Below are 21,943 nucleotides of genomic sequence, written 5' to 3'. Positions count from 1 at the left end.
AGAATATGAATAAAACCTACTTAGAAATAAAAATTTTAAAAATTTGAAGTTTTTAAAGTAATTTAAATGAAATAACAAGAAAAGACAGATTCACAAAATTTCCGCTTGCATTATAATACTTAAAAAAGAAAAACTTCATTTTTTGCCATTTGAAATAGATTTTAAAATATTTTTTAACCTTAAGAATTGGCATTTAGAGAGATAATCAGACATTCTTGGTGTTTTGGGATTTTTTTCTTTCTTTTTTTTTTTTTGGTGGAGGAACAATGTTTTAGGTACTATAGGAACTTTAAGAACTTAAGTAACCAAATAGTCTTATTTATTAATAAGAGAAATCTCTAGTTTATTCAGTGTAGTCATTTCACAAACCCTACTGAAATTACTGATTTAAAGAATGATCAATTCACTTTAAAACCATCTGATGGAAGGTTGATGGGAAACTGGACATTCATATAATGCCAAAGTATTATTAAATGAATTACTTGGTGGATACAAGGGTAAAAACACAACTGTACAATAGAGGGATCAGAATCATCACCCCAATCTGTAGGTGAATCTTAGCATATTAATATTGAGTCAGTAATATCATGTCTTTTGATGTATTGTAACCTAAGTACACTTAAAATGTATTCTGGCCAAAAAAGGTTTGAATCCACCAAACCTATAGATATAACTTCTGGCTTTGGGGAAATTTCAGGAGACAGACCCCATTTAATGGAGGAACAAGCTATATAATAGCATGAGGATGTAACCATATAAATCCAGAAGATGGGGCATTCTGCAGAAAAATAGCAGTCTCTCTTCAGCAAGACCTAGTCATTAAAAAAAAAAAAAAAAAAAAAGACTACACTAGATCCTAAAAGATTTATTGAGATAACTAGATATAATGTGTAGTCTTGAATTTGATACCGGTTTGGGCCAGTTAGGGATATCTAAATGTGGTCTAAAAGTACTAAAAGGAATACTTAATGAAACAAAAGTGAGAATTGATGGAAAATGCAAATTATCACACTGTAATCAAATTGCAAGTAAAAGATCATCTCATTTTTGTTTTAAAAAATATGGAAAGTTTGTGTGTGTGTAAGAAAGGGATCTGGAACAACAAATGTTGGAAAGGATGTGGAGAAAGGGGAACCCTCTTACACTGTTGGTGGGAATGCAAGCTGGTACAGCCACTCTGGAAAACAGTATGGAGGTTCCTCAAGAAGTTAAAAATAGAGCTACACTATGACCCAGCAATTGCACTACTGGGTATTTACCCCAAAGACACAGATGTAGTGAAAAGAAGGGGCACATGCACCCCAATGTTCATAGAAGCAATGTCCACAATAGCCAAACTGTGAAAGGAGCTGAGGTATCCTTCAGCAGATGAATGGATAACGAAGATGTGATTCATATATATAATGGAATATTACTCAGCCATCAGAAAGGATGAATACCTACCATTTGCATCAACATGGATGGAACTGGGGGGTATTATGCTAAGTGAAATAAGCCAAGCAGAGAAAGACCGTGCTCATATGGTTTCACTTATATGTGGAATATAAGAAATAGCGCAGAGGATCATAGGGGAGGGGAGGGAAAAATGAATGGGAAGAAATCAAAGAGGGAGACAAACCATGAGAGACTCTTAACTATAGGATACAAACTGAGGGTTGTAAAAAGGTAGGTGGGTGGGGAGATGGGGTAACTGGGTGACAGGCATTAAGGAGGGTGTGTGATGGAATGAGCACTGGGTGTTATATGCAACTAATGAATCATTGAACACTACATCAAATACTAATGATGTACTATATGTTGGCTATAGAATTTAAATTTAAAAAAAAGGGATCTGGAAGGATATACACTTAAGATATCTGGAGAAATGTGATTTTTAAAAAAATTTGTTGTGTCCATATTTGCTAATATTATATACTGCTTCTGTAATAAAATATTTCAAATATAAATTACATAACAATTGATTTGTCTGATTCCAGTAATTTTATAAGCAGTGCTTATAATACATGCCACATTTAAATTTTGTTTCTTTGAAACTATAGTGTTTTACTCCCTTTATTTCTTAGATAGAGAGCCTGGATTTTTTATTTTTGCTAAAGACAATTGAGGAATTCTATAAAAGTGAAGATGGAGAAAATCTGGAAATCCTCTGTCCAGTTCAAGGTCAAGCCTGTGTAGCTAAATTTGAAGATGGAGTTTGGTACCGAGCAAAAGTTATTGGTAGGAAATTGCATACTATTTCTAAAGGGAAATGTTATGCTTAAAAACTGAAACCATTTGAGTTGGTACAAATTAAATCATGGAAGTGGTATTATTTGATCTTTGCTCAGTTATCTTTAAAAAGCTAGTCGGGGGGCGCCTGGGTGGCTCAGATGGTTAAGCGTCTGCCTTCGGCTCAGGTCATGATCCCAGGGTCCTGTGATCAAGCCCCGCATCGAGCTCCCTGCTTGGGGGGGGAGCCTGCTTCTCCCTCTCCCTCTACTGTTCCCCCTGCTTGTGCTCTCTCACTCTCTCTATCAAATAAATAAATAAAATCTTTAAAAAAAAAAATTTAAAAAGCTAGTGGTAATGTTGGGAGGTGAATCTCTGAGTCCTTAGATTTTGATTTGACTAGGACTTAACTATTTTTTTGTTGTTGTTTTCTAATGTCTGCCTTATTTAAAAAGTTAAATGGTGCTAAACAACTTATACTGCACTCCTCAAAGGCAAATATTTTAGGGTTGTCTGGCTGGCTCAGTTGTAAGAGCATGCAACTCTTGATCTCAGGGTTGTGAGTTTGAGCTTAATGTGGGGTGTAGACATTACTTAAAAAATACTTTAAATTCTTTCAGCTGTTGCTTTTGGTATTTGTGTTATTTCTTCTAAATATGTAATACTTTGTTGATATTTTACTCTTAGATATTATCTATTCTTATTTTTTTAATTTGTGTTATGTCATCTATTCTTATTATGGTAGATAGCAGTTTTAGATTTCTTCTAGCTCTTTTATGCCCTCCCCACCCCATCCCCATAGCTGTATCACAATTTTAGTTAATCCATATTCAATATAAATATTTTCACCAAGTCATAAAGAATACTTTCCTGTTTCAAGTTAATGCATCAGATTTTCACTTTCTTTTCTTTAATTTATGGCTACATTTTCCTGATTGTTCAAAACAATTTTCCACACGATTGACTTTTCAGGTAATGTTAGTTGTTTTTTTTTTTTCCTAGCAGTGAAAACATCCTTCTATCTTTTCCAATTAGACTGCTAGTCCTCTAAGCTTATTAGACTTTTGTTATGCAGGGAGTTTATTTCACTTGGCAATATACTTTGTTTTCCTGTATTGGATCCCTTGTTTTATGGATCCCATGTTTACCTCTTCAGTTTACTCCCCTATTTTGGGGGAGCATCTTCTAATTGTTTACTCAGAATAAATGGAGGTAAATTTTGAGACCTTTCATGTCTTCTGACTGTACTCTCATACATGATTGATAATTTGGGTAAAAAATGTTCTTTAAATTTTATCTCCTGTCCATTTGTTTGTTTTGTCTAAAACTATATCTCCATTCAGAGACTTGAAGAATGATAAGAATGTAATGGCATTAGTACAGTTAAGAATATCCTTCTAGCATGAGAATTCCAGTGGAAGTGTGGAGGGATTCCCTCACCTTCTTAGACTTATGGTAACATGTGTCTTCTCAATTACTTCAGATACCAGTTATCACATGGCCTAAGTTGCTTAAGTGTCCTCTTGAGTACCAGTGTGTTCCATCTGCTTCCACTTCTGCTAAGGAGCAGAGAATGCCTGTACTTCTTCCATTTTTGCAATATATATACTGTACTATTTAAATTTGAAAATGATAGCAACCATTTTAGTAGAATTATACATAGGTGTGCTAAGAGAGGCTAAAGTCAACCATATATTTTGAGTATTTTCACAAAGGTCAGTGTGATAGGTTTTTATTCAAACTTCCATGTGTTTGAACTTCTTAAGGGATTCATTGGTATCTTGTAAAATATAGGGACTAGATTGACATAGAGGTCTGTCTCTCCTTATTTTTCACAATATTCCCCCAAATAATTTTTTTTAATTTCAGTTAAGTATCATCATATGAATGAATCTTTAGTTTGATTATTAAATCTTTTGCCTTAATCACCTGTCTTGACTAACAGTAAACATTTATTAAATGCATGCTTACTTTGGTGTTTTGCAAATTATTTTAAATAGGTGAATCCTCAAAAAAAAAAGTCTTGTGAGATTGGATTCTATAGGTATGCCAGTTTTACAAATTAAATAATGAGGCTTAGAGAGAAAAAGAAACTTGCTCAGAGTAATATTTTAGAAAGAGTGATTAGCTTGCTTAGAGTCACATGGAATTTGACTGGATTCTGACCCAGTCAGTCTTAACGCCTAACTTTTAGGCCACAACAGCTAACATTTGATAGCTGTGTTGTTATCCTGATTTTGATTGTCCTTTGGATATCTTAAAATTGTTAATTTCTCATCCACCAAATCTGAACAACTGTGCATTATGTTGATTTTTGTAAGCCCACGTATTAGAAATATTTTTTATATTAAAAAAGTATTAAGCTTGTATGTTGATCATAAAAGTATTCTAACATAGTTGACTGTCAATCTAAATTTTGCTAGATAATTCTCTGTTTTCTTTCCAAGTTTGTGATTTCTAATTTCATAATTTTTGAAGGATTGCCTGGACATCGTGAAGTTGAAGTTAAATATGTGGACTTTGGCAATACTGCAAAAATAACACTTAAAGAAATGCGTAAAATAAAAGATGAGTTTCTAAATCCCCCAGAGAAGGTAATCTACTTATTGTGAGTCATAGGGTTAGAATCTTACACAAATATGACAGTATTTTTAGAAATCATTTTTATCATAGAATTGCTCTGTTAAAAAAATTTTTGTCTGTAAATAATTTGATAACGTGGAATCTAAAAAAGAGTTGCTGTCATTATTTTAATTTCCTATATAGCAACCATAAATTGTTAAGATATATGTATATCTTAGGAAATAAGCATTAATTATAAATATATATGTGTATGTATGTTTGTGTCTTTTTAAGTATTTGCTGGTCTGCAGCTCTTAATGTTATTTTGAAATACCTGTATAATGTGGTAGGAAGATGATGTTATCTTGTGTAAAAAAAATCTCATCATAGAAGTATTTTTATTGCAATTCCATTTATGTTTAAGTATATATAACATGTCCAAGAGAAAGAGAGAAGTCTGGAAGAATAAGTAAAAAATTATCCTTCTCTTAGAATCCTATTCCCCAGAAGACAAGGAAGGTTAATGGGGCTTATTTTCTAATTCACATTACACCTAGACATTTGTTAAACAATATTTTTCATTTTAAAAATGGGTAAAATATTGTAGGAAAAACTTGAAAATATAGAAAAGAGGAATCATTTAGAACTATTGGATATTTTTTATAAATATAATTCTAAGATGCATCTTCTGTTTTTAACAATTACAGGATTAGACAAGTAGTCCTATAACCTGCTTTTCTCATTTAACAGTATATCATAAGTATCTGTAATTCTTTCAGTATATGCTTGTTATAACAGTGTCTGAATGTGCAATAATTCAACCAAATGCTCTATTGATTCCAGTTATTGGTATTTATAAAATATTTTATAAATACCTTTTGCACATTTATTTTCCAAATATATATTCAAACAGAGTTTTTTGACACATACAAAATTTTATTTTAATTCTAAAATAACTAGAAATTTTACTTTTTATTAATGGTGCAATTTTGTTTGACACAGGCAATTAAATGTAAGCTGGCCTATATTGAACCATGTATAAGGACAATGCAGTGGTCCAAAAAAGCTAAGGAAAAATTTGAAGAAAAGACTCAAGATAAATTTATGACATGTTCAGTCGTTAGTAAGCTATTTCCATTTTTATTTCTTGCTATGTGATTATATATAATAAGAATAACATTATAATACAACATTTGCCAGATCTTAGAATAAATTCAGTGTGTCATCAGTAAGAGTAGTGAGAGCACATTTATTGAGAATTAGGTATAGTGGATGTAGTTGCAGGCTCTAGAGTATAAAATCAGTACAAGGCAAAAATTGCCATTAAAAAATCAAGTTATCCCAGGGGTGCCTGGCTGGCTCAGTTGGTGGAGTGTGTGACTCTTGATCTTGGGGTTGTAGGTTCAAGCCCTACATTCGGTGTAGAGATTACTTAAAAATAAAATCTTTAAAAAAAAAAAAAAAATCAAGTCATCCTGGACATGGCCTCTTGAAAGCCTTAAAGCCAGAAATTAGCTTCTCTTATTTCTGTTACATTTCTGCAAGGGCTCTATCCTGATTTTGGCATGATGAATGCTAAAGTTTAATGTGCAGGAAAGTGAGGGGAGGTGGGACATAACTGTTAAATAGTTTTCATATGTTTTTTCATTTCATTTGACTTAAGTGAATTCAACTGTAGGCTCTTCCCATATTTTGAAAAAAAGTTATTTCTTTTTTGGAGTAGTTTGGGTCCAAGATACAGGCTGACCACTAGCTCACAATTTTGTAACCCACCGTGTTCTGGAAATGAAAAGTTGAGAGGCAAAACCTGATCTGAATTGACATGAAGATATATATAATCTTTATCTCCTTTATAGTGAATATTCATATATTCCATTTCAGGATAGTAATGTATGTTTGTAGGCTGCTGCCTCAGAATCTGCTGGGGGTATTATAAAATATGCAATATATGTTTTATGTAGCTTTTCTCAGTTTGAAGTTCTAAAACCTGTCTGGCCCCAAGGGGTTTAGATGCAGGGGTTGGGGAGTGGTGGGAGTCTGTTATTTATCTGGCTGTGTTGGTCTTAGTAAGTATTAGTGCAAGACACACAAGATTATGTTTACTTAGGGTTGATTTATGGGAATTTCCAGGGTAATTTTTACTATATCTGTTTGTTCACATTTATCATACTACCATTAAATGAACCCAACCACCAGAAGAGTGTTAGCTTATGTTACAGTGAGAAGACTGAATGAGCAGCTTCAGTGATCAGCTGCTCAAGGTTATATAACCGGGAACTGATGGCGTATCAGTGATAATTTATCCATGTTGTTGATATGAGAAATTGTTCTGAAGAAATAATTTCTTTAAAGAGGAATGTGGTCATAGATATTGCATCCTCAGTCAATAACATTTTTATATCAGGCTTCTCTGATGTGAGCAGTAAATTAAGGGCTTCTTAGTCCTTGAGTAATCTCCGCTGATTTTGAGCTGACTTTAACCTAGATAATTCTGCTTACCAACTTTGCTTTTGGTATTTTATTCTATTGGTTTTAGCTCCCCGCCCTCTATTGGTTTTAGCTCCTGTGGACAGCATCAAGACCTGACTTGGTTTCTTTCTTGACTCCTTCTTTTTCGTACTTAATTACTTGTTATACCAATATCATCCAAACGCTAGCCATAACATAGTTATTATGCTAGATAATTTGTTTGAGCAGGGCCTTCTGGCACTCCTTAAATCTAAAAGATCTTACCCCATTAACCTGCACAATGATGAGATTGAGAGTGTAAGACATTAAAGATGAGAAGGGGAGCCTTCCATCAATATGCATTGTTACCTTATAAAGCAAGCGTTATTTAAATTTTAATTAGCAGAGTAGGGAAGTTGGTAAAGGTACAGAACATATGGAAAGTTGGGCCTGTTGGAATAAAGAACTATATATGGGAAATACGAAGTCAAAGAATTAAAGGGAACACAAGACATGGAAAGTAAGGAGATGAAAACTGAGTCTCAGCATTGCTTAGTCTTTTATTTTTAGATGATATATATCTGGTCCATTGAAAAGTAGTCAGGAATCATTTTTAGGCTCTTGAAAAAAGTTTTCTAATATTTTTATGACTAGATAATATAAGATGCTGGTAACACTTTATCTTTTTATTTGGAATCATCATTCTGACCTGCAGCTACCAGCTGCTATTGTGTAGAAGGTGTAGGTATAAACTGCATTGAAGTGTGCATTCAGTGCATAGTTTAGTGCACTGAAGTATGTGTTTCCTAAAGAAATTACTCTGTTGTTTATTCAGATACATATTAGGCAGGTTCTCTGTGCTATGTACCATAAGTAAGTAAACAGGCATATGAGATGTAAACTTTACCCAGTTTAGTTTAAGAAATAGATCTAAATAGATCTACTTGTTTAAGTAACCAATATGTATGTATTCTAAAAGAAGTTAAAAGTTAGATGGTTTGTCCTAAAAACATAGGGATGGGGGAAAAAAAATCCAGATTCCAATCTCTAGTTGAGGATTCTAGATTGAGTTTTTGTTGTGTTAAACTTTGTGCCATTCTTGTAAAAGCTGTAAACCTTTGCAGATAACCACTGGCCTAAATTTCATTCTTTTGTCCTCTGGAACTTGGATGAATTCAGTAAAATCGTTTAAAAACACATCAGAACAGGGGCGCCTGGGTGGCTCAGTCGTTGGGCGTCTGCCTTCAGCTCAGGTCATGATCCCAGGGTCCTGGGATCAGGCCCCGCATCGGGCTCTCTGTTCAGCAGGGAGCCTGCTTCTCCCTCTCCCACTCTGCCTGCTTGTGTTCCCTCTCTCGCTGTCTCTCTCTGTCAAATAAATAAATAAAATCTTTAAAAAAAAAAAAAAAACACATCAGAACACTTCTTCAATGAATATGTCAATTATATTTTTCTGAATTTAAAAGCTTTAAACTACTTTTGATTTGTCATAGAACAGTACACAATAATCTAAAATGAAAATGTTATTAATTTGCATATGCTACAGATAACATAGACAGTTGTTTTATCTTTGCAAAATACTACTTTTACCCCTACAGAGAGACTTTGATATTATTCAGCAAAAAACCACACGTGCAAAATGAAATTGTTTACAGCTTTTTTTTTTAATTACTTCATTTAGTGTGTTTTGCAACATATTTCTTTCTTTCCCCAAACTCATCTTAATGTTTTACAGAAATTCTGGAAGATAATGTGCTCTTAGTTGAGCTTTTCGATTCTCTTGGTGCTCCTGGAATGACTCCTACTAGTATAAATGACCAGCTAGTCAAAGAGGGCCTAGCATCTTATGAAGTAGGGTAAGTAGACCTATAAATGTTTGTTAGTTTGTACATAACACTTTATTCACAAGAAGGATAACTGGCATATCATTCCCTTTAGGATATGTGCTTAGGCCATAGCTTTGGGAGTTTTCACCCTGTTTTGGGTCAAGAAAAATAGGTGGAAAAATAACTGGAGTCATTAGTCTAATGGGGAGTAGAGTGGCTTTTCCCTCCATCCCTAAGGGGCCCTGAAACCAAGAGAATGGCTTCTAGGGATTGAAGGTACTTCTAAGAAAAAGAGAATGGCATCTTATTTCTAGGTGGAATATCTGCTTTGGCAGCCCTCTCTGCCTATTTGAGAAGAAAATTAGGAAGAGAAGTGGCAGGATAGGGTATTTAGTGGTAGAGTTAGCCCAAATTTCCCATTTGGAGAAATGTGAATTCTTTCTGGGTTCAAGTGGTTACTTTGAACAAGAACCAGATTTGAGCCATTGTGCCTAGCACCCAAGACAGACCAGTGGTTGAGCAACCCTGAAGCAAAAGGGAAGGGGGTGGTGAGGAGGGGTGAGAGGGTTGGGAGTCAAGACAAAACAATTCTTTCACAATACAGACTTAGGCAGTAGGGTGGCCCTGAAGGGTCTTCTGAAGAATTCCCACATACCGTTCTCAAGAAAGCAAATATTTGATAACACCCACACATAATGTCTGTCAGAGTAAGCCAGAGAAGCAGAAATCTGTAGTCATGTGCTTAGCATGTAGTCTTGCCTCCCCTCCCTGCCCTAACACTGGAGGACTTGGAAGATAGAGAGGGCCTGTCCTTTTTCCACTGTAAGCCCTAAGTAAGGGAAGAGAAAGAGATGAGAGGAAACATTTAAATATATTGGACTGAGGGGCACCTGGGTGGCTCAGTTGGTTAAGTGTCGGACTTGATTTCAGCTCAGGTCATGATCTCAGGGTTGTGAGATGGAGCCCCACTTGGGCTCTGTGCTGGGCATGCAGCCTGCTTAAGATTCTCTCTCTCCCTCTGCCCCACCCTGCCCTTTCTCTCTCCCTCTCAAAAAAAAAATATATATATATGCAGATATACAGATATATATATACATATATATATAATTTCTCTTTTTTTAAAAGTCAGGGTTATTGAGGTAAAACATACAATAAAATTTCATCCTTTTATGTATACAGTCATATATAACCATTATCACAGTCAAAATACAGAGTATTTCTATCACCACAAAAAGTTCCTTGTGCACCTCTGTAGTTCTTTCTCGTCCTCCACACCCAAAACTTGACAATTACTGATCTAATTTCTGTTTCTATACTTTTCCACAACTTCTTATAAGTGGAGTCATAGTGTATTTTGCCTTTTGTGTCTGGCATCTTTCATTTAGCTTAATGCTTTTGAGATTCATGAATGTGGTTACATGTATCAGTAGTCTTTATTGCTCTCTACTCTCCTGTCGTCTGGATATACCATAATGTTATACATTCCCTAATTGATGAACATTTGAGCTATTTCCAGTTTGAGAGATTTTATGAATAAAGGTGTTGTAAACATTTGCATACAGGTCTTTGTATATAGACATATGTATGTATTTTCTCTTGAGTAAATACCTAGGAGTAAGATTGCTGCTTATAAGGTAAGTGGGTTTTTTTCTTTATTTAATCTAATGCCCCACCCACATTATTGCCTTGATAATTTTGGTGTAAATCTCAGACACCATATAACTTCATCCATTTAATATTTTGGTATGTAGATCTAAAAGAAAAAGGTTTTTTTAAAAAAAAAGGTGTGTTTTTTTAACTTTATAAGAAACTGCCACACATTTTCTAAATTGGCTCTACCATCCTGCATTTCCACCAGCAATTTGTGAGAGTTGTATTGTTCTATATCTTTGCCAGCACTTGATTCTATCATTTTGTGTTTACATCAGCCCTTCTAATAGAAATACAGTGTTTTCTCTTAGTAGTTTTAATTTTAATTTAATGACATTAAAGATCTTTTCATATGCTTATTTGCCATCTGTGTCTATTCTTCAGTGAAGTTTCTTTTCAAATGTAAAATCTTCTGTAAAATTGTGTTGCTTATTGTTCTTGAAATGTGAAAGTTCTTTAACATATTCCAGATACAAGTTCTTCATCAGATAATGTGCTTTGCAAATATTGCAAATATTTTTTTCCAATCTCTGCCTTCTTAACAGTGTCTTTCAAAGAGCAGTTTCTGGTTTTGAAGTCTACTTGGACAGTTTTTTCTTTCATAATTGAGGCACTTTGTGCTGTAATTAATAACTCTTTACCTAACTCAAGGTCATAAAGATTTTCTCCTATGTATTCTTCCTAAGTTTTATAGTTTTAGGTTTCATATTTAGGTCTGTCATCTTTTTTATTTTGTTAAATAGACTTTATATTTTAGAGCAGTTTTGGGTTCTCAACACTGAGCAGAAAGCACAGGGATTTCCCACGTATTCCTGGCTCTCCCAACAGGCACAGCCTCCCGCACTGTCAACCACCAAAATGGTACATTTGTTAACATCCATGAAACTACATTGACATATCATAATCATCTGAAGTCCATAATTTACATTAGTGTACATTCTGTGGGTTTTGACTAAATGAATGAGGACATGAATCCACCATTATAATATCAGTATTTTCACTGTCCTCAAAATCCCTTGTGTTCTATTCATCCTTCCCTCCCTCGAATCTCTGGGAACCACTGATATTTTTTAGTGTCTCCATAGTTTTGCCTTTTCCAGAATATCATATAACTGGAGTCATACAGTATATAGCCTTTTCATATTGGCTTATTTCACTTAATAATATGTGTTTAAGTTTCCCCTTTTCATGGCTTGATAACTCATTTCTTTCTAGCACTGAATAATAGTTCATTGCCTGGATGTACCACAGTTTGTCTATCCATTCACCTACTAAAGGACATCTTGGTTGCTATCAGGTTTTGGTAATTATGAATAAAGCTGCTATAAACATCCACATGCAGGTTTTTGTGTAGACATAAGTTTTTACCTCCTTTGGGCAAATACCAAGGAGTGTGATTGCTGGGCTGTATGGTAAGAAGTGTTGTGTAAGAAACTACCAAACTGTCTTCCAAAGCAGCTGTACCATTTTGCATTCACACAAGCAATGACTGAGGGATTCCTGTTGCCCTACGTCCTCATCAGCACTTGGTGTTGTCGGCATTCCAGATTTTGGTGCTTTGATTATATGTGTAGTGGTAGTATCTCATTTTTTGTTTTAATTTGTGTTTCTATGATATATGATGTGGAGCATCTTTTCACATGCTTATTTGCTATCTTTATATCTTTTTTTTGGCGAGGTTCCTCTTAATGTTCTGGAACCATTTTTTAAGTGAGTTGCTTTCTTATTTTTGAATTTTAAGTGTTCTTTGTATATTTTGGAAAACAATGCTTTATGGTATGTGTCTTTTGCAAATATTTTCTCCAAGTGTGTGGCTCTCTCTTTATCCTCTTGATAGTGTCTTTCGCAGAGCACATGTTTGTAATTTCAATGAAATTCAACTTCTCAGCATTTTCTCTCATGAGTCATGGAATAAAGCTATTTTTAAACTTTAAATTTTTTCCCTTTGTTTTAAGCAGCTTTGGGGAATAAGGCATTTATTAGATGAATATTCCAAAATATCACAACTATCAAGAGCATTAGAGGAAAACAGCAAGCACCCATCACCTCACTTTGATATGCCACTGTTATAGGGGAGCACTAAAGCTAAAACAGAACTATTCCACAGTAAGCAAAACAGATTATGGAAAGAAGAGCTCTTTGTGACAGTGACTCAACTTTCTGCAAGAGCAGTTTCTATAACATACACAGGGAGCTCTACTAGCTTTTAAAATAAAATTTCCCTGCCTTTTGCATCTCTCCATATATATAAATTCAAAATTAAGTGAGAATTTTCTAGTTACAAATCATAAATTTAGTGGGCAATATTGAAGTCATGTGTGATACAACTCTGCCTTCACCCCCCCAAAAAAGCAAGATAGATGTTAATTAACTAGAAGAGCGGAAGCCTTTCATGATGTGTACTTATATCCAATCACTACAGTGTGCACTTTAAATACCTTACAGTTTTATATGTCAATTATACCCAGTAAGCTGAATTTTTTTTAAATTGGCCATCTAGTGGTAGAGTATGGTCAACATACAGTAGAAGGTAACATTCATGTGTTAAACTGTGAACATGCCCTGAATTTTTCATCAATGTTAATATCTTTACATGGATATTTAAGCCATATAATCCAGTTGCTTCTATTCTAGCCAAAAGCTAAAGGTACAGTTCTTGGCCATAGAAATTTGTGTTTCTTTTGAATGACTCTCTTAGCCAGTCTGAGTCACTAAAGATAGGCGTAATAACATTGAATTCAGAAGCTTTCCATTGCTACAGTTGTGTTTTAATTAAAATCATGAAATATTCTCTTACCTCTCATTTAACGAAACTTTTTAAAAAAAATCAAGGCCATATAGTTTTAACTAAGTTTTTTCCAGTTAACATTAATTTTATAAGGCATCAGATTTGGGCATATAATCAAAGATGGATGTTTAGTTTTTTTAACCAAAAAGTATTAAATACATGTATATGTACTATTTCTCTGGAAAGAGTCATAAAATTCAAAATTTTAAATTTTGAACCATGTACATATATTACCTTCTCAAAAACTAATAACATTTATTTTTTAAAAGTCTATTAATGTACCACTTCACACACGCCAAGATGGCTGTAATAAAAAAAAAAAAAGGAAAATAACATGTGTTGATGAGAATGTAGAGAAATTTGACCCTTGTACATTGTGGGGAGGAATACAAATGGTGAAGTCACTATGGAAAACAGCTTGAAGATTCCTTAAAAACTTAAACATAGAATTACCACATGGCCCAGAAATTCCATTGCTGGGTATATACCCAAAAGAATTGAAAACAGGTACTCAAGTACATGTACATATATATTCATAGGTGGAACCACCCTGTTTGTCTATCAACAGTTGGATAAACAAATTGTGGTAGATAGACATACAATGGAGTATTATTCAACCTTTAAAAAGGAATTAAATTTTGGGGTGCCTGGGTAGCTCAGTCTTAGGTGTCTAACTCTTGAATTTTGAATCAAGTCACGATCTCAGCATTGTGAGATTGAGCCCCGAGTTGGTTTCCATGCTGGGTGTGGAGCCTGCTTAAGACTTTTTCTCTCCTTCTGCCTTTGCCTCCCCCCAAAATAAATAAAAAATATAAAGGAATTAAATTTTGATATAATATTAATGAACCTTGAAAACTTTATGCTAAGTGAAATAAGCCAAACAGAAAAGGTGACATTGTATGATTCCATTTATATGAAATATCCAAAATAGTGAAATCCACAGAGAATATAGACTGGTGGTTAGTAAGGGTTGAGGGGAGAGGATTATGGGTAGCAATTGCTTTAGGGAGATTTTATTTTGGAGTGATAGAAATGTTTTGGAACTAGATGGAGATGTAATGGTTGTGCAACACTGTGAATGTACTAAATGCTCTAGATTGTTCACTTTAAAATACTTTTATGTGAATCTCATCACATTTTTAAAAATATTTTTAAGTCCATTAGCTATAGATTCAACTCAAGCCAGAACAATTTTGCAAACAAAGACAAAGTTGGAGGACTTCCACTTCCCAATTTCAGAATTTAATATAAAGCTACAACTACCAAGACAGTGTGGTACTAACATAAAGATAGACATATAGATGAATAAATAGAATGGACAGTTCAGAAGTAAATCCTTATATTTATAATTAATTGACTTTTTAAACAAAGGCAGTTCATTGGAACAAAGGTAGTCTGTTCAACAAGTGTGCTGTGGCAATTGGATATCCACCAGCAAAAAAAGATGAACATAGCCCTTATCTCACACCATACACAAAGCGCACTCAAAAGGGATTATACTTTTAAGAGCTAAAACAAAATTTCTAGGAGAAACAGGAGGAAATCTTTAGGACTGTAGATTGGGCAAAGATTTCTTCGATATGACACCAGAAGCACAGTTCATAAAAGAAAATTAGTAAGTTGATCCTCATCAAAATTCAAAACTAGTGTATTTTGAAAGATACTATTAAGTAAAGGAAAAACAAATAACAGAGTGGGAGAAAATATTTGCCAGACGTACCCCATAAAGGATTTGTATCTGGAATTCATAGAACTTCTACAACTTAAGAAAACAAATCATTCAACCCTCCAAAAAATGAGCACAAGATATAAGCAAACATTTACCAAAGAAGGTATATAATTGGCTAATAGTACATGAAAAGATGTTTAACATTATTAACCATTAGGGAAATGCAAATTAAAACCACAATGAGATACCATTTCTCACCCACTAGAATAGCTATTACACATAAGACAATTACAGATGTTGGTGAGGATGTGGAGTAACCCTTACTACTGTCAGGGATGTAAATGGTATGGCCTCTTTGGAAAATGGTTTGCAAGTTTCTCAAAAAGTTACACATAAAATTACCACACAACCCACCAATTCCACTCCTAGGTATCTATCAGGAGAAATGACAACACATGTTCATACACAGACTTACGAGCAAATATTCATAACATTATTCAGAATAGCCAAAAACTGGAAACTATGTAAATATCCAGTGAGTGGTGAATAGAGAGAATACTATATATTCATATAATTGAATACTATTTAGCCATAAAAAGGAACAAAATACACATCTACATCATGGATAAACCTCAAATTTTAAGCTAAGTAAGAAGAGGTCAGAGACAAGAGACTGTATATTGTATGATTCCATATGTATGGTATGCCCAGAAAAGGCAAGTTTATAGATACAAAAAGTTTATTAGGGGGTGCCTGGGGCTAGGGATGAGGAAGAGTCATGGTAAATGGACATAGGGGATCTTTCTGGGGAGAGGTGAGAATGTTGTAAAACTGACTTATGATGGTTACACCATTTGGTAAAGTTAACTAAAAATCATTGAACCATACACTTGAAATGGGCGAACTTTTTTTTGTGGAAAATCTACCTCTATAATAAAGTTTTTAAAAGTCCATTAGCTAGTTTTCCCTTTCTATTGTTTGGTTATATAAGCAAGAGATATTTATATGCCTACTTGTTACATTGTACCAAACGCTATACCCAGTGATGAATAAGGATGGTTTGTGCCTTCAAGGAGCTTAGAGTATGTAGTAGGAAGGAGAGATGGTCAAGCTTACCTTTCAGTGTGATAAGGACTCTGCTAAGGGTAGTCACAGTATTATGGGATTTCTGGAGGGTTTACCACTGGAGATTTCACTTAAACTGAATTCTGTAGTACAACTGGGAGTAAAAGCCTATACACAGGAAAAATATGATATGTTTAGGTATTGTTAGTACACTCACACAGCTGGTAGACAGGAAAAAAGGTAGTAGTGGCAGGTAAGGTAAGAGATCAAGCTGGAGAGAAATACAGAGACCAGATAATTACAGAACCTTGATCACTGAGAAGTAAAAGTACTTTTCAAACACTTCTGTGTGTTTGAACTTTATCACTTCAGGAAGGAGGGTGAGGGGCTATTGAATGATTTTAAACAGAGGACTGAGAGTAGACTTGGGTTTTGGAAAGCTCTCTGACTGCAAGTCTTAAAAAAAAGTGTTAGGCTAGACATGGGTACTGTAGGCTATTGAAGTTACAGTTACTTGGTGATAGAAAAATGGGTAGATTATGAAACATGATGGAGGTGAATATTGCAAGACTTTGCTACTCATTGTAGGTAAGGAAGAGGAGGGGTCAGGATTGACTTTCAGGACCAATGACCATAACCACCTAATATCGGGTGATACTGTTCCTTGAGAACAAGGAACAGAAGAGTGGGGAGCAGGTTTTGGGGAAAACAGATGTGATATCAACTTTGGACATGTGTTTGAGGTGCCTTTGGCATGTTAATGCGGAGGGATATATCTTCACGTGGCAAACAACTGTGCAGTGGCCAGAGGACTGTCAGTCACACACTGTAGTGGTTTATTTGCATAGCAACAGAAGCACATGATAAAGAGTGGGAAGCAGGTACAGCAATAGCTAAGGAAATGGATGAGGCGGTGCAGTGGTAAGAAAAGGCCAGACATGTTTATTCATTTCTGAATGCTCGTACTTTTGCTCAACAAGGGCAAATCGAGGTTTCATGGTGAGCCTGAAGGGCCCCCTTTAAGAAAAGGAATTCAGAGTTTTAACTATAGAATTAAATAAGCAAAAGTAATGTTTACATAGACTGATAAATCCCAGTAACAGATTTTCAAAGTTGACAAATACTACAAACATTACAAAATTCAGACTCATCACAAAATGCTTTCTTATTACATTTTTTATCTGTATACGAACCACCACTTGAAATGCCAGATTTTGTGATATTCCCTATAGAGAAAAAAGTCTTTTCTCTAGTATAGGTGATTGAAATTTATTTATTGGTAATTTTAAAAAGTGTTTTTTCTGATCCATAGCTCAATCATGGCTAATGTTCTATAAATTTCTAAAAATTGTAGTTACTTTTAGGAAAACCTATCCTGTTTCTTTTTTGTGTTTACATATGTAATAATTTAAGGCATTTCAAATTTTGTTGTATAATGATGAATCTTAAAGTTTGGATTAGCAATGTTAATTTATTTCACTTATTAATAAGTGGGCATATGTCTCATCCATATTGGGACATGTTTAAGAGTGAAAGAGAAGCAATATGCCAGAACAACAGGTTTAAACCGGGTGGTGTGGTCACTATACTCATTAAACAGTTTGTCATCAGCACCCTCATTGTAGTGGTTTATTATGACATTTATGTTGGACCCTGTATTTTCATGTTGTGACACTAAGGTGCTGGGAGTATTTCTGGAATCCTTTCCTACACAAAGATGGCTAGCAATAGCTTAACTCTACAGAAAAGTGGCTATCAATCACAAAACTATATTCCACTAAATACAAGCCAAATGTTTCTCCAACTCAGCTTCCCTGTAGTCAACTCAAAGTGCTGTATCCAACACCCAAATGAAAAGAAATGTGAGAGAAGAAGAATGAGGGTAGAGTCTATGACCTTTACTAATTGCAGTTAAAAATGTTTACTTTTGAAAATTTTACCAAAAAAAAATGTTGATTTGCCCCTCCCAAGTTTCCTGTGTAAGTGAGGGATCCTGAAGCTTAAACTCAAGTTTTACTAAGACCACTTCTGGTATTCTGGCAGCCGCAACCAATCTCCTTGCCCTCCAAAACCCAGATCCCTATTTTCTGACCACTGCAGCTAGACCTTTCATTGTTTTCATTGTTTTCATTGTTATCTATTGCCTGTCCTCAAAATAAACCACGAGCTTCCCTTGATCAGTGCCTGCTCTGATCACCTGAGGAAATGAAAAAAAAAAATCCCACAAACCAGTCTCTCTACTGGATTCAACTGTATCATACACAGTACCCACCACCCTTTATAAAATAATATCGCCAAAATAATCTGGCTCCTCCCTACCTCAGAGTTCAGGCCATCTTCTATTGCCTTGCTATATCCAGCCCCATGTTTTCTTTCAGTTTCTTGAATGTCTAGCTAACTCCTACTTACTCTTTTAAAATCTCTGTTGAAATGTTACTTAATCAGGCAGACGTTCTCCTAGACTAGATTAAATTTCATTGGCCTATGCCAGATCTTTTCTTTGTAACTCTTGTTCATATAATTTATTCTCATGTATGTAACTATGTGTCTCAGGGTCACTATACTTTAAGCACCATGAGAACAGGAACCCTGCCTACTTTGTCCACTGCCATATCTCTGCATCTAGCATTATGCTTGGTTCACAGTATGTATCCAGTAAATATTAGTTGAATGGTGATGAATCCATGGATCTCTGAAGAGAGACCTGGTTAGGTGTTTCACCTGGGAGTTAGCAGCATATAAATATAAACAAGTCCATTAGAATAAATGAGATTATCACTTTCATCACTCATCTCAGTCTCACTTGATGAAAATGCAATTATGAGGATTATCACCTATGAAAAAGAATGTCCAAAAATGTAGATCAGGAACCTGAGACTGAAGAAAAACCAGGAACCAAAGAAAGAACATTTCAAGAAGGAAAAAGTAGCTAGTGCTGAGAATTCAAGTCAAATAAGGACTGAAATTTGTCCATTAGATTTAGCAACAAAAATGTTTAAGTCACCTTGGTTAGCTAAATCTCAAGCTTATTGTGAAAGAAATTTTTTTCTTTATAGAAATAAAGGACATCTAATTATCTGTGGCTTTAGTCTGAACTAATCTGATTTATTAAATATTCTAAACACTTCATTCAATAATTTCTCTCCTTAATACATTTTAATAGTAATTGGTTACCACTTGAACTCTCATTGGCAAATGGATTGATACTTTTTAGTCAGGTTATCAAACAAATTATGAATAATTCTTCTATTGTGAGTACAAAATATCAATGCGAAATGGTGAAATTATAAGCAAACTTGGTATTTTAAACTGTTTTTAAAATAGAAAGTTTGGCTTTTAGGGGGTTTTTTTGTGCTTACTTTGGTAGTATTTAACCCTTTTTTGAAAAAGAAACTAAAACTGCTATTAATACCAAAACTGGGAAGCAGTGAATCATAGCTAAAATTTGTTCATCTCTAGATCTAAGCAAATACAAACATAAATATTTTACAAACTGCTCTTTTTGCTACTGGGTTTTGTTATTTTCCAGATATACCCTCAAGGATAATTGCAAAAAGCATACTGAAGTATGGGATCCTTCTCCAGAAGAAATTATTTCAAATGAAGTAAACAGCTTAAATCCTGTGTCTGTAAAATCTCTACCTAATGAGAATCTCCAGTCACTTTATAATAAGGAACTGCCTGTACATATCTGTAATGTGATATCTCCTGAGAAGATTTATGTTCAGTGGTTATTAACAGAAAACTTACTTAATAGGTATAACATATAAGGAAAACATATATTACCTATGGGCTTTTTTCTATATTTTTTCCTATAAAGATCTAGAAATCATAAATGTAGAATTTTAAAAGCAAAATTATTTCAGCTGAACAGTTATTTAAAAATAGTTAAAAGTACACAAATAGTATCTTTACTAGTTATTTTCACTGTATTATTAGAATTAGTCATTCCACGAATACTTATTGGGCACAACCAGTACTCTTGGTAGGTGTTGGGGATATAGTGGTAAAAACATTTACAAGTCTTGACTGTCATGAAGCTTAAATTCTAATAGAGGGAGAGACAATGGACAAATAAAATACTGTAGCAGATGATAAAAAAAAAATAGAGAAAAAGCAGTTGGGGAGGAGGGCAATTTTGGATAATCAGGGAAGACCTCAAGAAGACAGTGACATTTGTAATGGATCCTGAAGAAAGGGAGTAAGCCATGAGGCTATCTGGAGGAAGATAATCTCACACAGAGGGAAGAGCTAGATCAAAGATCCTGCAGTGGAAATATACTTGGGTATTCAAGGAAGAACAAGGTATCCACTTTAGCTGGAGTGGAATGGGTAAGGAGGGACAGTAGAAGACATGTGGTCGGAGAATTATATGTTGTAAGAAAAAGTTTGAAAGTTAAATTTTTTTCTTTATATAGTTTAGAAGAAAAGATGGCAGCTGCTTATGAAAACTCAAAGTGGGAACCAGTTAAATGGGAAAATGATATGCACTGTGCTGTTAAGATCCCAGATAAAAATCAGTGGCGAAGAGGCCAGATCATCAGAATGGTTACAGACACATTGGTAGAGGTAAATGAAGAGTTAAAAATAATAATTGTAAAGGTGAATGCATTCAGTATTTTTATCCTGAAATTTTTTTAATCTAATTTTATTATGCTATTCAGTTTGCAAAATATATTTTGAAATATTGTCTTTCCACAGACTCAAAGTTATTGCTTTCATAGGTCTTGCTGTATGATGTGGGTGTTGAACTAGTCGTGAATATTACCTGTTTACGAGAACTTCAAGAAAACCTAAGGACAATGGGAAGATTATCTTTGGAATGCTCTCTTGTTGACATAAGGTAGTTATTTGCTGAATAAATTTTCTCACTATTGAATAATTATAAATCTTTTTCTTTTTGGATGGGTTCTTCTCAGTTTTCATTTTACTAACACTCTGAAATTTCATAAATTAGTAAATTTTGAGGTTTTAAGAAAAGGGAAAGATAAAAATTTGGAGCACATAAATTTTAGTGGTTCTAAGGAATAGAGAGAGGTCAGTATGATTGGTATCTAAGTAGAATTCAAAGTGTTAAATATTAAACTGGAGGGACATAGGCAGATAGAAATAATATGTGTTTCATAAGCTTAGCATTGCATGGAAAGCCAAAAATGTGTAAATTACCAAAAAGTGAATTGAAGAGGATTCTGGGAAAGTGGCATGAAATAGTTTTTGAGTCTAGTAGAATTCTACCATAAACACAGAGCAACTTGGATAGCAAAACTAAAGACAGCACAGTCAGTCTCTACAATAAAAGTAAGCAACTAGGTTTCCCTCTGTAAGCCCCCAGATACAAACAGGTGTGGCACACCATGCCCTTATGGACCCTTACAGTTACCAGCATTTGTGTGGAAGGAAGGCTGACTGAGAATGGTATTTCACTGGAGCATGCAAGCCAATCTGAGAACAGCAACCAAGACTGAGAAGAGAGTAATGCAAGATGCTCTTCATAGCTGGACGCTAAAGATCTATAATGTGCCACAGTTTCATGGTACTGGAGCCATAGCCATATAACCTTTGGAAGTAAACTGATGCTGTCTTCCATGACTCACACTGAATAGAAACTGTTGGAAATAGAGCCTAATATTAGCAAGTCAGACAATGGGGCAAAGGAAAGAAAAGATGCAGGCAAAAGGAGGGGAGAGGAGCAAGATATCAAAATATGAGGCCACATTTTCTGTCATT

At 34.5% G+C, this 21,943-nt stretch overlaps 1 protein-coding gene across 2 annotated transcripts in view; it reads left to right on the top strand.

Moving 5' to 3' along the window:
* The window catches only part of RNF17 (ring finger protein 17), a 146,816-nt gene that overhangs the window by 60,650 nt on the left and 64,223 nt on the right, over window positions 1-21,943 (top strand). For both annotated transcript variants that reach the window (XM_021678204.1, XM_021678203.1), the window contains exons 16-22: window positions 2,064-2,217; window positions 4,687-4,802; window positions 5,773-5,893; window positions 8,954-9,074; window positions 19,746-19,973; window positions 20,635-20,785; window positions 20,941-21,059. In XM_021678204.1, coding sequence (XP_021533879.1) covers window positions 2,064-2,217; window positions 4,687-4,802; window positions 5,773-5,893; window positions 8,954-9,074; window positions 19,746-19,973; window positions 20,635-20,785; window positions 20,941-21,059 — 1,010 coding nt within the window. The remainder of the gene's footprint in view (window positions 1-2,063; window positions 2,218-4,686; window positions 4,803-5,772; window positions 5,894-8,953; window positions 9,075-19,745; window positions 19,974-20,634; window positions 20,786-20,940; window positions 21,060-21,943) is intronic.

The sequence above is a fragment of the Neomonachus schauinslandi genome, chromosome 3 (assembly GCF_002201575.2).
Source record: "Neomonachus schauinslandi chromosome 3, ASM220157v2, whole genome shotgun sequence".
NCBI lineage: Eukaryota > Metazoa > Chordata > Mammalia > Carnivora > Phocidae > Neomonachus > Neomonachus schauinslandi.
This window is presented reverse-complemented; position numbering and strand designations above follow the sequence as displayed.